The following is a 22,101-nucleotide window of genomic DNA, read 5'->3' as shown; positions in this document are numbered from 1 at the left end:
CAGCTTCTGTATGTTTCCAGTTGTCCAGACATTTAGAACGTTTTCATAGATAAATGCAGCGCCCTCCTGAATTACGTTAGGTAAATACTGTATGAACAAAAAAGGCTCTGAAAAAAATGTAATTGTTGTTTATCATCTTGATCTTACACTCAAAATATCATCTAACCTTTCATTTAGTTAAAATAGTTAAAAGAAAGAAAATAATTCATCAATAAATATTTATTTAAAAAATAATAATAATAATGTATGCACTCACTAACTTTAAGTCGCTCTGGATAAGAGCGTCTGCTAAATGACAAAATGTTAAAATGTTAAAACATGCGTCACAATTATTGGCACCCCTAGAAATTATGAACAAAATCGAATTAAATGTATATTCCAATTAAGATTGTACTTTTTAAAGTTAAACTGAGTCTTTGGGAACTCTTATGTATATCCATGACTTCCTGTTTCACTGGGGTATAAATATGAGGTGACACACAGGCTAAACTCCCTTAGTCATCCATCAACATGGGAAAGGCCAAAGAACACACAAATGAAACGAGACAAAAGGTTTTCGACTCCCGAGTGACGCAGTGGTCTAAGGCAGTGCCAGCTGTGCCACTAGAGATCATGGTTAGAGTCCAGGCTCTGTCGCAGATGGGCCGCAACCGGGAGACCCATGGGCGGCGCACAATTGGTCCAGCGTCGTCCAAGGTAGGGGAGGGTTTGGTCGGCAGGGATGTGGGTTCGTTTCCCACGGGGGGCCAGTATAAAAAAAATTAAAAAACATGTATGCATTCACTTACTGTAAGTCGCTCTGGATAAGAGCGTCTGCTAAATGACTAAAATGTAAAATGTTTTTGACCTTCACAAATCAGGCAATGGCTATAAAAAGATAGTAGTGGAGATGGGTAGCTAAGGCAATCATTTTGACATTTAAAACAGGAGCTGTGATGAACCTGCCTGGAAGAGGATGCAAGTGTATTTTTCCCCCACGCACAGTGAGAAGGATGGTTGAAGCGGAAAAAACATCTCCAAGGATCACAGTTGGAGAATTGCAGAAGTTGGTTACATCTTGGGGTCAATAAGTCTCCAAAACTACAATTAGACGCCACCTCAATGCTAACAAGTTATTTGGACCGGTTGCCAGAAGAAAGCTTCGGCTGTCACCAAACATAAGCACCTGGAGTTTGCTAAACGTCATTGGAACCAGGTTCTATGGTCTGATGAGACTAAAATATAGCTTTTTGGCAACAAACACCAGAGGTGGGTTAGGAGTAAAAAGAGCCATGGTCATGCAAAAAATAACCTAATCCCCACTGTGAAGTATGGTGGTGGATCTGTGAAGTATGGCGGTGGATCTGTGAAGTGTGGCGGTGGATCTGTGAAGTATGGTGGTGGATCTGTGAAGTATGGCGGTGGATCTGTGAAGTATGGTGGTGGATCTGTGAAGTATGGCGGTGGATCTGTGAAGTATGGTGGTGGATCTGTGAAGTATGGTGGTGGATCTGTGAAGTATGGCGGTGGATCTGTAAAGTATGGTGGTGGATCTGTGAAGTATGGTGGTGGATCTGTGAAGTATGGTGGTGGATCTGTGAAGTATGGCGGTGGATCTGTGAAGTATGGCGGTGGATCTGTGAAGTATGGTGGTGGATCTGTGAAGTATGGTGGTGGATCTGTGAAGTATGGTGGTGGATCTGTGAAGTATGGCGGTGGATCTGTGAAGTATGGTGGTGGATCTGTGACGTTGTGGGGCTGGATCTGTGACGTTGTGGGGCTGTTTAAATTCCAAAGGCCCTGGGAATCTTGTTAAGATACAAGGCATCATGGACTCCATTAAGTACCAGGAGGTTTTACGCCAAAACCTGTCTTCCTCTGTGTTACGAACCATGTGGCTTTAAAAGGGTGGATGGTAAAGAGACCCGTAACATAACTCATGCGAATTAGAATAGTGAAAAGGAACAGTGAGAAAATACACAGACAACCAATCCTACCGTCAAACACAAAACGTTTATTTTAAACACACGGTAAACGGTTTGGGAAAAGGGGCTGAGCTGGACCCAAGGAATGAAATAATAAATTCAAAAACTGATCCGGCCTGCCTCAAGAACCGCTTAGCTTGCTACTAACTATACAAAAATAGTGGATGGTCCCTCAGGTCTAGCTAGTGCTAAAGTTTTCCTACGGGTAGTGTATGCCCAAGGGCAACTTCCTAAAAATCCCCCTTTCCCAGGCACAAACAAACATGGGTAAAATAGGGACTAATCAGCCAAGAGTGACTAGACAATAGCAGACAAGACACCACAGTAATAGATACTCACATGGAACAGGACAAAGTGAGATCCTGTATCCGTAAAACTCTACCAGGAGGCTAAAACTGGGTCATCATTGTATCTTCCAGCAGGACAACGAATCAAAGCATACCTCCAAATCCACACAAAAATGGTTCACTGACCATATAATCAAGCTTTTGCAATAGCCATACCAGTCCCCTGACCTAAACCCCATTTGAAAACCTGTGGGGTGAAGAGGACCAAGGACTCTGAAGGATCTGGAGAGTTGCTGTATGGAGGAATGGTCTCAGATGCCTTCCTATGTGTTCTCCCACCTCATCAAACATTATAGGAGACGACGCAGAGCTGTTAGCTTGGCAAAGGGTTGGCTGCGCAAAGTACAAAATGCACAGGTGCCAATAATTGTTACATGCATGTTTTTTGAATAAAATAATTATTTCTTGATGAGTTTTTTTTCTTTTTACAATTTTTACATAATTAAATATCACATGATATTTTGAGTGTCAGACCAAGCTGATAATCACAAGCTTTTTTGTTTATATTTACCAAATAATTGGTGCAAATAATTCAGGAGGGCACTGGAGATTGCATGCTAGGGTGCGTTTCCATATAACTATCTTGTGCCGATAAAAACAGCTTGACGTAACGACGTTTACAAAAACCTACAGTGTCGAAAAAGAATGTAGTGGTTGAAATGTTTCCATTACCCATTTAGGCAAATTGTGCATTAATAAATTGGCAACAGCCTGTATCCCACCTATGTGTTTCATGTCTTGGGTAGCCCGCAGCCTGTATCCCACCTATGGGTTTCATGTCTTGGGTAGCCCGCAGCCTGTATCCCACCTATGGGTTTCATGTCTTGGGTAGCCCACAGCCTGTATCCCACCTAAGGGTTTCATGCCCGCAAAAACCAGCTTGGATAGAATGCATTAATTTACAGAAATGTGCCATATTCTAATAATTCTCATGTGCCAACGTATTGCCACGGTCCGTGCCAATCTTTAATAATTGGATGGTGAAACTTGCCAGCCAACCAGAAAAGCAAGGCAAAGCAATTCAGGCATTCTTCAGCCATTCTTGAAAGTCAGGAAAGTGCTTGTCCTGCAAGAATAAACAAGGGTTTTGTAAAATAAGCAGTAAAATAAGCATTTAGAATTAAATGTGGACTGGTGCTTTATAGTTACAGTGGGGGGAAAAAGTATTTAGTCAGCCACCAATTGTGCAAGTTCTCCCACTTAAAAAGATGAGAGAGGCCTGTAATTTTCATCATAGGTACACGTCAACTATGACAGACAAATTGAGAAAAATAAATCCAGAATATCACATTGTAGGATTTTTTATGAATTTATTTGCAAATTATGGTGGAAAATAAGTATTTGGTCAACTACAAACAAGCAAGATTTCTGGCTCTCACAGACCTGTAACTTCTGCTTTAAGAGGCTCCTCTGTCCTCCACTCGTTACCTGTAATAATGGCACCTGTTTGAACTTGTTATCAGTATAAAATACACCTGTCCACAACCTCAAACAGTCACAATCCAAACTCCACTATGACCAAGACCAAAGAGCTGTCAAAGGACACCAGAAACAAAATTGTAGACCTGCACCAGGCTGGGAAGACTGAATCTGCAATAGGTAAGCAGCTTGGTTTGAAGAAATCAACTGTGGGAGCAATTATTAGGAAATGGAAGACATACAAGACCACTGATAATCTCCCTCGATCTGGGGCTCCACGCAAGATCTCACCCTGTGGGGTCAAAATGATCACAAGAACGGTGAGCAAAAATCCCAGAACCACACAGGGGGACCTAGTGAATGACCTGCAGAGAGCTGGGACCAAAGTAACAAAGCCTACCATCAGTAACACACTACGCCGCCAGGGACTCAAATCCTGCAGACGTGTCCCCATGCTTAAGCCAGTACATGTCCAGGCCCGTCTGAAGTTTGCTAGAGTGCATTTGGATGATCCAGAAGAGGATTGGGAGAATGTCATATGGTCAGATGAAACCAAAATAGAACTTTTTGGTAAAAACTCAACTCGTTGTGTTTGGAGGACAAAGAATGCTGAGTTGCATCCAAAGAACACCATACCTACTGTGAAGCATGGGGGTGGAAACATCATGCTTTGGGGCTGTTTTTCTGCAATGGGACCAGGATGACTGATCCGTGTAAAGGAAAGAATGAATGGGGCCATGTATCGTGAGATTTTGAGTGAAAACCTCCTTCCATCAGCAAGGGCATTGAAGATGAAACGTGGCTGGGTCTTTCAGCATGACAATGATCCCAAACACACCGCCCGGGCAACGAAGGAGTGGCTTCGTAAGAAGCATTTCAAGGTCCTGGAGTGGCCTAGCCAGTCTCCAGATCTCAACCCCATAGAAAATCTTTGGAGGGAGTTGAAAGTCTGTGTTGCCCAGCGACAGCCCCAAAACATCACTGCTCTAGATGAGATCTGCATGGAGGAATGGGCCAAAATACCAGCAACAGTGTGTGAAAACCTTGTGAAGACTTACAGAAAACGTTTGACCTGTGTCATTGCCAACAAAGGGTATATAACAAAGTATTGAGAAACTTTTGTTATTGACCAAATACTTATTTTCCACCATCATTTGCAAATAAATTCATTAAAAATCCTACAATGTGATTTTCTGGATTATTTTTTCTCATTTTGTCTGTCATAGTTGACGTGTACCTATGATGAAAATTACAGGCCTCTCTCATCTTTTTAAGTGGGAGAACTTGCACAATTGGTATCTGACTAAATACTTTTTTCCCCCACTGTACATGATATCACGTGCCCCTTGTACATTCAAAAGCATTCGTTATTCATAATTTATTCGAAGAACACAGTTTCCATTATTTGTTGCAATAAAGAAAAATCCACCGATGGGATGAAAATGTTGTAGATCTTTTTTGTTGCAACAAACAGGTTTTTAGACATTTCTATTGATTGGAGTCCATCTGTGGTAAATTCAATTGATTAGACATGATTTGGAAAGGCACACACCTGTCTATTTAAGGTCCGACAGTTGACAGTGCATTTCAGAAAAAAAACCAAGCCATGAGGTTGAAGGAATTGTCCTTCGAGCTCCGAGACAGGATTGTGTAAAAGGCACAGATATGGGGAAGGGTACCAAAAAATGTCTGCAGCATTGAAGGTCCCCAAGAACACATTGGCCTCCATCATTCTTAAATAGAAGAAGTTTGGAACCACCAAGACTCTTCCTAGAGCTGGCCGCCCGGCCAAACTGTGCAATCGGGGGAGAAGGGCCTTGGTCAGGGAGGTGACCAAGAACCCGATGGTCACTCTGACAGAGCTCCCGAGTTCCTCTGTGGAGGTGGGAGAACCTTCCAGAAGGACAACCATCTCTGCAGCACTCCACCTGCTGCTCTGGCACCCCAATTCGCTGCTCTGGCACCCCAATGGTGGAACAAGCTCCCTCACGACGCCAGAACAGCGGAGTCACTCACCACCTTCCGGAAACACTTGAAACCTCACCTCTTTAAGGAATACCTGGGATAGGATAAAAGTAATCCTTCTACCCTCCCCCTACCCCACCCCCCCAAAAAAAGTTTTTGTATATATATATATATATATATATATATATATTGTAAAGTGGTTGTCCCACTGGCTATCATAAGGTGAATGCACCAATTTGTAAGTCGCTCTGGATAAGAGCATCTGCTAAATGACGAAAATGTAAATGTAAATGCAGCACTCCACCAATCAGGCCTTTATGGTAAAGTGGCCAGACCGAAGCCACTCCTCAGTAAAAGGCACATAACAGCCCGATTGGAGTTTGCCTAAAGGCACCTAAAGGACTCTCAGACCATGAGAAACAAGATTCTCTGGTCTGATGAAACCAAGATTGAACTCTTTGGCCTGAATGCCAAGGGTCACATTTGGAGGAAACCTGGCACCATCCCTATGGTGAAGCATGGTGGTGGCAGCATCATGCTGTGGGGATGTTTTTCAGCGGCAGGGACTGGGAGACTAGTCAGGATCGAGGGAAAGATGAACGGAGCAAAGTACAGAGAGATATGATTGGGAGTCCCATAGGGCGGCACACAATTGGCCCAGCGTCGTCCGGGTTTGGCCGGGGTAGGCCGTCATTGTAAATAAGAATTTGTTCTTAACTGACTTGCCTAGTTAAATAATGGTAATATAAAAATATAAAAAATGGCCGTGGTCAGTCAGCTGACTGCTCTTCCCTCAGACTTTAGTTGGCTATTTTAAAACTAAAACATATTTTGATTTGTTTAACACTTTTTTTCGTTACTACATGATTCCATATGTGTTATTTCATAGTTTTGATGTCTTCACTATTATTCTACAATGTAGAAAATAGTACAAATAAAGAAAAACCCTTGAATGAGTAGGTGTGTCCAAACTTTTGACTGGTAGTGTTGATCACAACAGGTGTAAATATATGGGTCATGACAGTGTTATGACAGTGTTATGACAGGTTATGACAGTGTTATGACAGGTTATGACAGTGTTATGACAGGTTATGACAGTGTTATGACAGGTTATGACAGTGTTATGACAGGTTATGACAGGTTATGACAGTGTTATGTCTGCTGTTATTACATTATGACATGGTTATGCCCCTGTCATAACGTGTTATAACACTGGGTGTCAAGTAAAGTGTTACCATAGAAACTCCTAAACAGTGTCAAGTAGACAGGTGTTTACTAAAAATATGGGGCAACCAACACAGTTTCATTAGAAAATACCTTTCATGAGCACTTAACTTACCTGTAATAGAACAGGAAGTATTGAATTTGCATAAATTTGGCTCAATTACACCAAGAAGATAATCTGCAGAAGAGCAACGGTGTGTTTCAGAAATCTGAGAAATAACCAAGGGGTAGATATAGGGCTATTGGCAGTAAAACAGAAGACAGCTCAAAGAGAGAGGACTGCAAGTGGCATCCCAATCCAAGGTACGGCCCCAGAAGAGTTGTCTATTCTAATAGGAGGTGATCGGAAGAATGAAGGCCTAGTGGCTTTTAAGAGCACATTCGGATGCCCAGTGCATCACTGTTTTCAGTCACAACTGAACCTCAAGACATCAGAGTAATGCACGTGGGTGGTGGGGAGAAGAGCAAGCGATTTCTGAGCAATTGTGCATGTTTTTAGGAAACTGAATCTATCAGTTTGAAGAGAATGTGAAGTACATTGAGAAGTGAGGCTTCCATGGAGAGAAGAACAGGTGAATCGATCATCCAGTTACGTAACGGCAGAAAATAGATTTCACAGTCTGATAAGTAAGTTCAGAAACAAATGTTACTCTGTAACCAGGTTTACATCCAACCATTTAATGCGGATGAATTACCTGAGGCATGAAAAAAAGTCACGACCAGACTGATGGAAACATGAAATGCACAATTGTATACAGATAAATAACATGCCCACAGACAATTTGCTCATTTGACATGGTGGGCTCTTAATTGGGTATAATTAATTATGCAAGAAAATGGCGGCAGAAATAAATATAGCAGGCCTAGCCTATAGAATAACGAATAACACCTGTGATTGCTTTATGCCTCTCTCCCATGTCAATATGCCTTGCTTATTGCTGTTTCGGTTATTTCTTATTGTACTATTTCACTGTAGATTCTCCAGCCCAGCTCAACCTGCCATTGATAGCTGCTTTATCCCAACCCCCATACACGCGGAGACCGGCTCAATCGGTGCCTCCAGTGATGCTATCTCTTTCATTGTTACCCAACGCTTAGGTTTACCTACAGTGTACTCATATCCTTCCATATCCTTGTCTGTACATAATGCCCTGAATCTATTCTACAACGCCCGGAAATCTGCCCCCTTTATTCTCTGTACCCAACGCACTAGAAGACCAGTTCTTAAAGCCTTTAGCCGTATCCTTATTCTACTCCTCCTCTGTTCCTCTGGTGATGTAGAGGTTAACCCAGGCCCTGTAGCCCCCAGTATCACTCCTACTCCCCAGGCGCTATCATTTGTTGACTTCTGTAACCGTAAAAGCATTGGTTTCTTGCACGTTAACATCCGAAGCCTCCTCCCTAAGTTTTAGTTATTCACTGCGTTAGCACACTCCGCCAACCCTGATGTCCTAGCAGTGTCTGAATCCTGGCTTAGGAAGGCCACCAAAAATTCTGAAATGTCCATCCCCAACTACAACATTTTCCATCTAGATAGAACTGCCAAAGGGGGTGGAGTTGCAATTTACTGCAGAGATAGCCTGCAGAGCTCTATCATACTATCCAGGTCTGTGCCCAAACAGTTTGAGCTTCTACTTCTAAAAATCCACCTTTCCAGAAATACGTTTCTCACTGTTGCCGCTTGCTACAGACCCCCCTCAGCCCAGAGCTGTGCCCTGGACACCATATGTGAACTGATTGCCCCCCATCTATCCTCAGAGTTCGTACTGCTTGGTGACCTAAACTGGGATATGCTTAACACCCCGGCCAACCTACAATCTAAACTAGATGCCCTCAATCTCACACAAATTATCAACGAACCTACCAGGTACAACCCTAAATCTGTAAACATGGGCACCCTCATAGATATCATCCTGACTAATTTAGCCTCTAAATACACCTCCGCGGTCTTCAACCAGGATCTCAGCGATCACTGCCTTATTGCCTGCATCCGTAATGGGTCCGCGATCAAACGACCACCCCTTATCACTGTCAAACGCTCCGTAAAACACTTTAGCGAGCAGGCCTTTATAATTTTCCTGGCCCGGGTATCCTGGATGGATATTGACCTCATTCCGTCAGTAGAGGATGCCTGGTTGTTCTTTAAAAGTGCTTTCCTCTCAATCTTAAATAAGCATGCCCCATTCAAAAAATTCAGAACTAAGAACAGATATAGCCCCTGGTTCTCCTCAGACTTGACTGCCCTTGACCAGCACAAAAACATCCTGTGGCGTACTGCATTAGCATCGAACAGCCCCCACGATATGCAACTTTTCAGGGAAGTCAGGAACCAATATACACAATCAGTAAGGAAAGCAAAGGCTAGCTTTTTCAAACAGAAATTTGTATCCTGTAGCACTAACTCCAAAAAGTTTTGGGACACTGTAAAGTCCATGGAAAATAAGAGCACCTCCTCCCAACTGCTCACTGCACTGAGGCTAGGAAACACTGTCACCACCGATAAATCTACAATAATCGAGAATTATTGTCTACGGCTGGCCATGCTTTCCACCTGGCTACCACTACCCCGGCCACCAGCTCTGCACCCTCCGCTGCAACTTGCCCATGCCCCCCCCCCCCCCCCCGCTTCTCCTTCACACAAATTCAGACAGCTGATGTTCTGAAAGAGCTGAAAAATCTGGACCCCTACAAATCAGCTGGGCTAGACAATCTGGACCCTTTCTTTCTAAAATTAGCTGCCCGAAATTGTCACAACCACTATTTCTAGCCTGTTCAACCTCTCTTTCATAACGTCTGAGATCCCCAGAGATTGGAAAGCTGCCGCGGTCATCCCCCTCTTCAAAGGGGGTGACACTCTAGATCCAAACTGTTACAGACCTATATCCATCCTTCCCTGCCTTTCGAAATTATTTGAAAGCCAAGTTAACAAACAGATCACCGACCATTTCGAATCCCACCGTATCTTCTCCGTTATGCAATCCGGTTTCCGAGCTGGTCATGGGTGCACCTCAGCAACGCTCAAGGTCCTAAACTATATTATAACCGCAATCAATAAAAGACAGTACTGCGCAGCCGTCTTCATCGACCTGGCCAAGGCTTTCGACTCTGTCAACCACCGCATTCTTCTTGGCAGACTAAATAGCCTTGGTTTCTCTAATGACTGCCTCGCCTGGTTCACCAACTACTTCTCAGATAGAGTTCAATGTGTCAAATCGGAGGGCCTGTTGTCTGGACCTCTGGCCGTCTCTATGGGGGTGCCACAGGGTTCAATTCTCTGGCCGACTCTATTCTCTGTGTATATCAATGATGTTGCTCTTGCTGCTGGTGAAGCTCGGATCCACCTCTATGCAGACGACACCATTTTTTATACATCTGGCCCTTCATTGGACACTGTGTTAACAAACCTCCAAACGAGCTTCAACGCCATACAACACTCCTTCCGTAGCCTCCAACTGCTCTTAAACACTAGTAAAACTAAATGCATGCTCTTCAACCGAACGCTGCTTGCACCCACCCACCCGACTAGAATCACTACTCTCGGCGGGTCTGACCTAGAGTATGTGGACAACTACAAATACCTAGGTGTCTGGTTAGACTGTAAACTCTCCTTCCAGACTCACATTAAGCATCTCCAATCAAAAGTTAGATCTAGAATCGGCTTCCTATTTCGCAACAAAGCCTCCTTCCCTCATGCTGCCAAACATGCCCTTCTAAAACTGACTATCCTACCGATCCTTGACTTCGGCGATGTCATTTACAAAATAGCCTCCAACACTCTACTCAGAAAATTGGATGTAGTCTATCACAGTGCCATCCGTTTTGTCACCAAAGCCCCATATACTACCCACCATTGTGACCTGTACACTCTTGTTGGCTGGCCCTCACTACATATTCGTCGCCAAACCCACTGGCTCCAGGTAATCTATAAATCACTGCTAGGCAAATCCCTGTCTTACCTTAGCTCACTGGTCACCATAGCAACACCCACCCGTAGTCTGCGCTCCAGCAGGTATATCTCACTGGTCATCCCCAAAGCCAACACCTCCTTTGGCCGCCATTCCTTCCAGTTCTCTGCTGCCAATGACTGGAACGAACTGCAAAAATCTCTGAAGCTGGAGACTCTTATCTCCCTCACTAACTTTAAGCATCAGTTGTCAGAGCAGCTTACCGATCACTGCACCTGTACACAGCCATTCTGAAATTAGCCCACCCAACTACGTCATCCCTATATTGTTATTTATTTTGCTAATTTGCACCTCAGTATCTCTATTTGCACATCACCTTTTGCACATCTATCATTCCAGTGTTAATACGAAATTGTAACTATTTTGCACTATGGCCTATTTATTGCCTTACCTCCATAACTTACTACATTCGCACACACTGTATATATATTTTCTGTTGTATTTTTGACTTTATGTTTTGTTTACCCCATATGTAACTCTGTGTTGTTGTTGTTTTTATTGCACTGCTTTGCTTTATCTTGGCCAGGTCGCAGTTGTAAATGAGAACATGTTCTCAACTGGCTTACCTGGTTAAATAAAATACAAATAATAAAAATAAACATTTCCTCCTCTTTTTAGTAGAGGCCATCACTCTGTTTTCTTGCACAATTGCATAGCCTACAGAAATGTTGCGCAACATGAGCTCATGGGCTCTCATTAAGTGTTTAATTAGATGTTCAAATACATTTGCATTGATGTCAGAGTGATTAGAGGGACAATAGAGTGCTGAGTACCAGGCAGTTACCAAGTTTGGTAGGCTACTAATGACCATCACCAGCATCAGAGCTTGGAGAAGCCTAATTACCGTGACTAAAAGGAATTTGACTGCCTACGGTCACCGCTAGGTGATGGTGGTGGATGTGATAGCAGGTTGCTAGGTGATGGGTGGTAGTTGCTAGGGGATGGGTGGTGTTTGCTAGGGGGTGGGTGGTTGTTGCTTGGGATGGGTGGTGTTTGCTAGGTTATGGGTGGTAGATGGGATAGCAGGTTGCTAGGTGATGGTGGTGGATGGGATAGCAGGTTGCTAGGTGATGGTGTTGGATGGGATATATGGTTGCTAGGTGATGGTGGTGGATGGGATATATGGTTGCTAGGTGATGGGTGATGGGTGGTAGATGGGATATATGGTTGGTAGGTGATGGTGGTGGATGGGATATATGGTTGTTAGGTGATGGGTGATGGGTGGTAGATGGGATATATGGTTGCTAGGTGATGGTGGTGGATGGGATATATGGTTGCTAGGTGATGGGTGGTAGATGGGATATATGGTTGCTAGGTGATGGGTGGTAGTTGCTAGGTGTTGGGTGGTGTTTGCTAGGTTATGGGTGGTAGATGGGATAGCAGGTTGCTAGGTTATGGTTGGTGGATGGGATAGCAGGTTGCTAGGTTATGGTTGGTGGATGGGATAGCAGGTTGCTAGGTGATTGGGTGGTGGATGGGATAGCAGGTTGCTAGGTTATGGTTGGTGGATGGGATAGCAGGTTGCTAGGTTATGGTTGGTGGATGGGATAGCAGGTTGCTAGGTGATTGGGTGGTGGATGGGATAGCAGGTTGCTAGGTGATTGGGTGGTGGATGGGATAGCAGGTTGCTAGGTGATTGGGTGGTGGATGGGATAGCAGGTTGCTAGGTTATGGTTGGTGGATGGGATAGCAGGTTGCTAGGTGATTGGGTGGTGGATGGGATAGCAGGTTGCTAGGTGATTGGGTGGTGGATGGGATAGCAGGTTGCTAGGTGATTGGGTGGTGGATGGGATAGCAGGTTGCTAGGTGATTGGGTGGTGGATGGGATAGCAGGTTGCTAGGTTATGGGTGGTGGATGGGATAGCAGGTTGCTAGGTTATGGTTGGTGGATGGGATAGCAGGTTGCTAGGTTATGGTTGGTGGATGGGATAGTAGTCAACCTGATCTCAGTTTCACTTCGCCTCTTTCTGACCAGTCTGGTATTGTAGGGCTTGAGGTAGGTCGTATGCATGGCTTGCAACAATCTAGTTCAAATAATAAAATATTCATCAAAATCTATTCATTTATTTATACAAAAGGTAAATATTATGATCAAATTAATTATTCCCATCATCCCAGCTCCTAATGGGGACAGCTATTAGAGTGTGAGACCTGATTGTAATGTGGAACTTTTATTTTGATCATATTACAATTCTATTTACATAGTGCATTTGACAAGTCACATGTCCCACAGACCCAGGAAGAACTGGGAACCCAGGGCATCAGAAGAACTGGGAACCCAGGGCATCAGAAGAACTGGGAACCCAGGGCATCAGAAGAACTGGAAACCCAGGACATCAGAAGAACTGGAAACCCAGGGCATCAGAAGAACTGGGAACCCAGGGCATCAGAAGAACTGGGAACCCAGGGCATCAGAAGAACTGGAAACCCAGGGCATCAGAAGAACTGGGAACCCAGGGCATCAGAAGAACTGGGAACCCAGGGCATCAGAAGAACTGGAAACCCAGGGCATCAGAAGAACTGGAAACCCAGGGCATCAGAAGAACTGGGAACCCAGGGCATCAGAAGAACTGGGAACCCAGGGCATCAGAAGAACTGGAAACCCAGGGCATCAGAAGAACTGGGAACCCAGGACATCAGAAGAACTGGGAACCCAGGGCATCAGAAGAACTGGAAACCCAGGGCATCAGAAGAACTGGAAACCCAGGGCATCAGAAGAACTGGGAACCCAGGGCATCAGAAGAACTGGGAACCCAGGGCATCAGAAGAACTGGGAACAGAACTGTGAGTTGTGGTATTTGTGTAAGCAGAAGATGTGTGTGTAGTTTTAAAAGTGATTCTGTAATTCATGAAGCTGCAGATGAGTACGGTTGTGATCAGACAGCTCTGTTCTTTCCTGATGAATAGTGTTTTATTTGGGGAATCTAGTCACTAGCTACCCAGCATCACTTTTCCATAGTATGATAGTGGGTTGTAGATTACTGCTCAAATACATAGCCATCTCACAGTGCAATACAGCCAATACCTCAACACAGGAGTACCCATGTTCATACCTTCATGGTTATGATGGCACCTAACCCCCCAGGGGTTAGAGTCAGGGGTTAGAGATTGGGGGGCTGTATTCAGGGGACAACTCCAAACCATCCTCACTGAAGTCCCGCCGGAGTGTGTGTGAGGGTGTGTGTGTGTGTTCAGGGGAATCTGCTGAGTCGAGGCGGTCCACTCGGTGTCGCTTGATCTCCTGGGGGGTCTTGAGAAACCTGGAGAGGAGAGGAGAAGGGCTGAGTGTGGTGTGTGTGTGTGTGTGTGTGTGTGTGTGTGTGTGTGTGTGTGTGTGTGTGTGTGTGTGTGTGTGTGTGTGTGTGTGTGTGTGTGTGTGTGTGTGTGTGTGTCCCACCTGAAGAGTAGCTTCTGTCCTGGTTCTTTCTTGATGATGTTGAGTTTGTAGTAGTGTCTTAGAGCACGAGACATCTTCTCATACGTCATGTTGGCTCGGTTCTACAGGGAGACATCACCACCACCATCATCATCATCACTACCGTCATCACCACCATACCGTCATCACTACCGTCATCACCATCACTACCGTCATCACCACCATCATCACTACCGTCACCACCACCGTCATCACCATCACTACCGTCATCACCATCACTACCGTCATCACCACCGTCATCATCATCACTACCGTCACCACCACCGTCATCACCATCACTACCGTCATCACCACCGTCATCACCATCACTACCGTCACCACCACCGTCATCACCATCACTACCGTCATCACTACCGTCATCACCATCACTACCGTCACCACCACCGTCATCATCATCACTACCGTCATCACCATCATACCGTCATCACTACTGTCATCACCATCACTACCGTCATCACTACCGTCATCACCATCACTACCGTCATCACCACCGTCATCACGATCACTACCGTCATCACCATCACTACCGTCATCACCACCACCATCATCACCACTGTCAATTCTAGTAGGAAACTGAAATTCCATTTCCAAAAATGCTTCCTGAATTGACTGAATTGAAATGGAATTGACCCCAACCCTTTTCTAGAACTCTGTGACACCATCCGTCCTGTGAGCTCCAGACAGACCCCCAGCGTACCTTGTGGTTCCCCCAGAGTCGAGCTAGTCCGTTGGGGTCGACCACCCTGAACACCAGGCTCTCCTGGTCTTCCCAGCGGATGAAGGGCTGGTAACGCTGGTCTGACAACAGCTGGTACACATAGTCCCACAGCAACCTGCAGTCTACACAGACAGAGAGAGAGAGAGACAGAGAGAGAGAGAGAGAGAGACAGAGAGAGAGACAGAGAGAGAGAGAGAGACAGAGAGAGAGACAGAGAGAGACAGAGAGAGAGACAGAGACAGAGAGAGAGACAGAGAGAGACAGAGAGAGAGACAGAGAGAGAGAGAGAGAGAGAGAGAGAGAGAGAGAGAGAGAGAGACAGAGAGAGAGAGAGAGAGAGAGAGAGAGAGAGAGAGAGAGAGAGAGAGAGAGAGGGAGAGAGACAGAGAGAGAGGGGGGGTCTGTGTGTGTCTGTGTGTGTGTCTGTGTGTGTGTCTGTGTGTGTGTCTGTGTGCGTTACCTTGGATCTTGCCATTGGCCTCTCTGGGTGGGACTTCTATCTGAGGCCTCTCCTGATTGGACAGGTTGAGAGGCTCCTCCTCCTGGGAGCTAGGGATTGTGGGAGGACACTTGGACACATCTGAGAGAGAGATCACAAACAGATAAAAAAGTTGCTGTGCATAGTGTGTGTGTGGTGCTCACCAGTGTGTGTGTGTGTGTGTGTGTGTGTATATGTGTGTGTGTGTGTGTATGTGTGTGTGTGTGTGTGAGAGAGGGGGGGAGAGGGGGGAGACAGAGAGGAGAGAGGGGGAAGGGGGGAGTGAGGGAGACAGAGAGGAGAGAGAGAGGGAGACAGAGAGGGGGGACTGGGGGTTAACAGAACAAACCTACTGGCACACACACACACCCACACACACACAACCAACTGCCCTCACGGAAACCACCTACACCTGACCTGTGTGTGTGTCTGTGTGTCTGTGTGTCTGTGTGTGTGTGTGTGTGTGTGTGTGTGTGTCTGTGTGTCTGTGTGTGTGTCTGTGTGTGTATGTGTGTGTGTGTGTGTGTGTGTGTGTCTGTGTGTGTGTGTGTGTGTCTGTGTGTCTGTATGTGTGTGTGTGTGTGTGTGTGTGTGTGTGTGTGTCTGCCTCCTCAACCCTCCTCTCCTCCCTTTCTGCATCCTTTGACTCTCTATGTCCCCTATCCTCCCGGCCGGCTCGGTCCTCCCCTCCAGCTCCGTGGCTTGATGACTCATTGCGAGCTCACAGAACAGGGCTCCCTGCGGACCTGGCATCTTTTCACTGAATCTTTTCCCCCTCCCCCCCTCCTCCCTCTCTGTGGATGACTTCGTCAACCATTTTGAAAAGAAGGTTGACGACATCCGATCCTCGTTTGTTAAGTCAAATGACACTGCTGGTCCTGCCCTACCCTATGCTTTGACTTCTTTCTCCCCTCTCTCTCCAGATAAAATCTTGCGACTTGTGACGGCCGGCCGCCCAACAACCTGCCCGCTTGACCCTATCCCCTCCTCTCTTCTCCAGACCATCTCCGGTGACCTTCTCCCTTACCTCACCTCGCTCATCAACTCATCCTTGACCGCTGGCTATGTCCCTTCCGTCTTCAAGAGAGCGAGAGTTACACCCCTCCTCAAAAAACCTACACTTGATCCCTCCGATGTCAACAACTACAGACAGTATCCCTTCTTTCTTTTCTCTCCAAAACTCTTGAGCGTGCCGTCTCTAGCCAACTCTCCTGCTATCTCTCTCAGAATGACCTTCTTGATCCAAACCAGTCAGGTTTCAAGACTGGTCATTCAACTGAGACTGCTCTTCTCTGTGTCATGGAGGCTCTCCGCACTGCTAAAGCTAACTCTCTCTCCTCTGCTCTTGTCCTTCTAGACCTGTCTGCTGCCTTTGATACTGTGAACCATCAGATCCTCCTCTCCACCCTCTCCGAGCTGGGCATCTCCGGCGCGGCTCACTCTTGGATTGCGTCCTACCTGACCGGTTGCTCCTACCAAGTGGCGTGGCGAGAAGCTGTCTCCGCACCACGTGCTCTCACCACTGGTGTCCCCCAGGGCTCAGTTCTAGGCCCACTCCTATTCTCGCTATACACCAAGTCACTTGGCTCTGTCATATCCTCACATGGCCTCTCCTATCATTGCTACGCAGACGACACACAACTAATCTTCTCCTTTCCCCCTTCTGATAACCAGGTGGCGAATCGCATCTCTGCATGTCTGGCAGGCATATCAGTATGGATGACGGATCACCACCTCATGCTGAACCTTGGCAAGACGGAGCTGCTCTTCCTCCTGGGGAAGGACTGCCTGTTCCATGATCTCGCCATCACGGTTGACAACTCCGTTGTGTCCTCCTCCCAGAGTGTGAAGAGCCTTGGCATGACCCTGGACAACACCCGTTCTCCGCTAACATCAAGGTGGTGACCCGATCCTGTAGGTTCATGCTCTACAACATTCGGAGAGTACGACCCTGCCTTACACAGGAAGCGGCACAGATCCTAATCCAGGCACTTGTCATTTCCCGTCTGGATTACTGCAACTCGCTGTTGGATGGGCTCCCTGCCTGTGCCATTAAACCCCTACAACTCATCCAGAATGCTGCAGCCCGTCTGGTGTTCAACCTTCCCAAGTTCTCTCACGTCACCCCGCTCCTCCGCACACTACACTGGCTTCCAGTTGAAGCTCGCATCTGCTACAAGACCATGGTGCTTGCCTACGGAGCTGTGAGGGGAACGGCACCTCCGTACCTTCAGGCTCTGATCAGTCCCTACACCCAAACGAGGGCATTGCGTTCATCTACCTATGGCCTGCTGGCTCCCCTACCTCTGCTGAAGCACAGTTCCCGCTCAGCCCAGTCAAAACTGTTCGCTGCTCTGGCACCCCAATGGTGGAACAAGCTCCCTCACGACGCCAGGACAGCGGAGTCACTCACCACCTTCCGGAGACATTTGAAACCCCACCTCTTTAAGGAACACCTGGGATAGGATAAAGTATTCCTTCTACCCATCCCCCCCCCCCCACAAAAAAAAAAGTTGTAAAGTGGTTATCCCACTGGCTATAAGGTGAATGCACCAATTTGTAAGTCGCTCTGGATAAGAGCGTCTGCTAAATGACGTAAATGTAATGTAAATGTATTCTTGCCTCCCCACGGTGGAGTTGATCTATTCCTGCCTCCCCACGGTGGAGTTGATCTATTCCGGCCTCCCCACGGTGGAGTTGATCTATTCCTGCCTCCCCACGGTGGAGTTGATCTATTCCTGCCTCCCCACGGTGGAGTTGCTCTATTCCTGCCTCCCCACGGTGGAGTTGATCTATTCCTGCCTCCCCACGGTGGAGTTGATCTATTCCTGCCTCCCCACGGTGGAGTTGATCTATTCCTGCCTCCCCACGGTGGAGTTGATCTATTCCTGCCTCCCCACGGTGGAGTTGATCTATTCCTGCCTCCCCACGGTGGAGTTGATCTATTCCTGCCTCCCCATGGTGGAGTTGCTTGGGTAGATCTCGTTTAGTATACGTAGCATTAAGTCTCTTGGTTATTCTAAACGGACCGTGCTGCGGTCAAAGAGGTTAGCTAGCGTCGGCTAGCATGCATAACTTCCGGTGAATGAAGCTAACTAGTGTTCCCCCAGCACTATGGCAAACCCATTCCTATTTTAAATTCCTGGAGTTGGAGGGAGTAGAGAGAGCGGGGCATGCTCCTCCAATGAGGAAGTAGCCCTCGGGCAGCCATGCCCCAGGGTGGGAGTAATAAGTTGGGCGATTCGCTCTCTGTCCACAAGGGGGCACCCCTCCCCATAGATGGCTCATTACTGGGATCCATTGCCGATTCCTGCCTGTAGCTCACTAGTCTCTATGGGCTGTCTAGTGATACAGGTTATGGGGGAACAAGCAGAGTTGGACCATGCTATTATCCCATACACATTCCCTGTGGTTCATATGAACCCCGAAATGAGCTGTCTTTTCTCCAGCTCAGTGCTTTTCATTCCTGGGAATTAGAATTGATCATTTATCGTCCGTCTGTTACTACAGAAGGGGTCCGATTTTCCAGTGCTGTCTGTCCCATTCCCAGCCAGTACCCATGACCGGTCGGTAAGGTAACCTCCATGATAATGCATTCCATCCAGCGCTGGGTGCCAGCTGGTTACTGGAACGCATCTTACCGCCTCACTGGCTCGTTGTGACAAGTGTACCCCCAGGTGGCACTCCCAATCGGAGTTTGTCACTGATCGTCGGAGCCCTTGTACCCAGAGTGGGCCGGGCTTTAGGCAAACCTTAGCACATAAACACTGTTTTTTCAACCCCAAGTTCCACAGTGTTCATGTGAGTTCGATGAAAAGTGTCCCTTCTCCAAGTTCAGACACACGGTTGTCAAGAGTGGTGGAAACGGTTGTCAAGGTGGCGTCTCGCCCCTTCAGATGGCACTTCACGGGAGGCTCGCTGTCTGCTCCGACCAACGGTGTGCCACTCTGGATCATGCAAACAGTGATGTCAAGGTACAGGCTACAATTAGTTGTGCAGAGTCATCACGTCGACTGTTCCCGAGGCCTCAGCGTCCATTTTGAGGGAGGAAATAGCCTCCCATCTCTTGAAGCAGGCAGTCTGAGTTGTACTGTATTTCCTGGTCCCGAAAAGGGTCAGGAATTTGCATCCCATTCTAGACCTACGTGCCCTCAGCAAGCACCTCAGTCTCAAACTCAGAAAGCTCAAGCGTCTTGTCTGGTAGTGGAGGAGTCGAGGGGGCAAGCAGACATCCATGCTACTGTCCCGTATTCAGTCTCTAGGCTTCATAAGAAACCAGAAAAAGAGCTGTCTGACTTCATCTCAGCGCATCCTGCGTCTGGTTCTCGAGCTAGACTCACTCGCGTTTCGCGCTTTTCTATCCCCATGGAGGGTGTCCGGGTTCCGGCTCTGCTTAGCCAAATTTCAGGTGGGTCACACAGTGCGTTTTGGCCAGTGCCTACTGGGGACGAAGGCTTCTGTGATGGAAGTCGTTCCCCATGGGGCTATAGTTGATGCAGCCCTTTCAGCGCTGAGTGCTAGCTACTCACCTGGGTGCATCTCGCAGCCTAAACCGGTCACTTTGGGTGTCCCCGTCAGGCCTTTGGGCCCTGTCCCAGCGGTGGGACCCTCTACTATTGTCAGGGGGCTCCCATGGGCAGAGTTGTATCCCTCAAGCTGATCACGACAGATGGTGACACGCACTGCATATTCATTACCTGGAGTGCCTAACGGTGTGTCTGGTGCTCAGACGCTTCCACCCGCCTTTGTCGGGCCGGCTTGTGCTGGTCAGAGCCGACAATATTTCAGCGGTGGCATTCATCTACAGACGGTCTCTCTCCCTCCTAACCGTGGCTTGCTCCCTATTGCTGGGGGGCAGTGTGCATATGCTCTCGCTTTGGGCGACGCATGTCCCCGGTTGCCTCAACTCGGGTGCAGATCTTTTAACCATGTGGGACCCTCTCTCTCAGGAGTGGAGGCTACACCCCTGGGTGGTCTCCCTGTTATGGACTTTTTTGGCAGGGCCGACGTAGATCTTTACCCATCGCGAGAAAACGTGCAGTGTCTTATTTTTCTCGATGAGGGTCCTGCGTGCCCCATTGGGAACGGACGCGCTGGCACACCAGTGGCTTCGGACCGTCCTTTCCGCGTTTCCGCCAGTGGTTCTGATTCAGTCCGCACCGGAAGGGCTTATCATTGATTCTTGTTGCTTCCCGTTGGCCCAGGCAGCCTTGGTTCGTGGAGATCTGTTGTCCCAGGCACACGGCCAGGTTTGACAAGCAAGGCCGAAGATTTGGTTCCTATGGGCCTGGCCCCTGAGAGGGCCAATCTGATGGCTAGAGGTTTACCTCCGAATGCTATAACTACCATTCAGTCTGTAAGGGCTCCCTCCATGATAGCGCTGTATGCGTATAAGTGGCAAGTGTTTGAGCTCTGGTACCAAGATAAAGGACTGGTTCCTTTTCAGTGCTGTGAGGGACATCCTTGTGTTCCTACAGGTCAGTGGAGGCTGCTGATTGGAGGACGGTTCATAATAATGTCTGGAACGGTACGAATGGAACGGCATCAAACCATGGAAACCATGTGTTTGATGTATTTGAAACCATTCCACCCATTCCACTCCAGCCATTACCACGAGCCCGTCCTCCCCAATTAAGGTGCCACCAACCCCCTGTGCTACAGCAGTGTACATGGCCGCTATCTCAGCGTGTCATGTGGGAGTTGACGGAGCCTCACCGGGGGCCCTGCCCTGGTGGTGTGGTTCCTGAAAGGTGTATGTCTTCTCAGACCGCCCTGCCCTGGTGGTGTGGTTCCTGAAAGGTGTAAAACGTCTCATCGACCGGTCTCTAAACATATTGTGCCCACATGGGACTTGGCGCTGGTTTTGGAGGCACTGTGTTTTGCCCCCTTTGAGCCTCTGGAGTCAGTGGATCTGAAGATCCTCTCCTACAAAACCTCCGTGCTCATGGCCTCCACGCGTTATCCGGCGCTCAGTTGGCCCCGGCCGACTTTAAGGTGACGTTGCATTCAAATGCTCCCTTCGCCTTGAAAGTCATGACTATGTTATGGCCATGTCTATTTCCCTTTTCACCTCCTCCTTTTGCTTCTGAAGAGCAAGAGAGCTGACATGCCCTGTCTGCTGTGAGCTTTATGCACGTTTCATTTAGTATCCGGCTTGGGGTGTGATTATATTTCCCCGTAGTATGTTGTACCAAAGTTGACTGACTGAAAGAGAACGTAAAGTTATGAGTATAACTACTGTTCCCTGAAGGAGGGAAACGAGGTATAGCGGCTGTTTAGCGCAGTGCCGGCTGTTCCTCGGCTCGGTGAAGAGCGGTATTAAATTGAAGGAATGAATTCGAGCCTCATGCTTATCACCTGTGGAAGGCGGGGCTTCCAACGAGGTGCGATTTAATTGGCCTTGTCAGGCGTGACTGTAGATCCTTCAATCGAAGTCACAAGAGTGCGACACCCCATAGTGTGCTGTACCTCGTTTCCCTCCTTCAGGGAACAGCAGTTATAGTCATAACGTTACGTTTTAAGGGGTACAGTCATCTTCAACCTAGCTTCCGTTTCTCCCTGAACACCGGATGGCGTTTCTTTTAT

At 47.3% G+C, this 22,101-nt stretch overlaps 1 protein-coding gene across 2 annotated transcripts in view; it reads right to left on the bottom strand.

Annotated features, from left to right (window-relative positions):
- Positions 1 to 1,974: 1,974 nt before the first annotated feature.
- The window catches only part of etv7 (ETS variant transcription factor 7), a 29,108-nt gene continuing 8,981 nt past the window's right edge, over positions 1,975 to 22,101 (bottom strand). Inside the window, exons 5-9 of one of the 2 annotated variants that reach the window (XM_084189453.1) lie at positions 15,499 to 15,618; positions 15,018 to 15,160; positions 14,282 to 14,382; positions 13,938 to 14,144; positions 1,975 to 3,377 (exon numbers count right to left, since the gene is read on the bottom strand). In XM_084189453.1, coding sequence (XP_084045579.1) covers positions 13,979 to 14,144; positions 14,282 to 14,382; positions 15,018 to 15,160; positions 15,499 to 15,618 — 530 coding nt within the window. In that variant the 3' untranslated portion in view covers positions 1,975 to 3,377; positions 13,938 to 13,978. Of the gene's footprint in view, positions 3,378 to 12,932; positions 14,145 to 14,281; positions 14,383 to 15,017; positions 15,161 to 15,498; positions 15,619 to 22,101 lie in introns of those variants that run through there. The other variant, XM_084189452.1, reaches the window with a different exon arrangement.

The sequence above is a fragment of the Coregonus lavaretus genome (genome assembly GCF_964263955.1).
Source record: "Coregonus lavaretus genome assembly, contig: HAP1_SCAFFOLD_498, whole genome shotgun sequence".
Lineage (NCBI taxonomy): Eukaryota > Metazoa > Chordata > Actinopteri > Salmoniformes > Salmonidae > Coregonus > Coregonus lavaretus.
The sequence above is the reverse complement of the archived record's forward strand: the minus strand, read 5'-3'. Positions and strand labels throughout refer to the sequence as shown.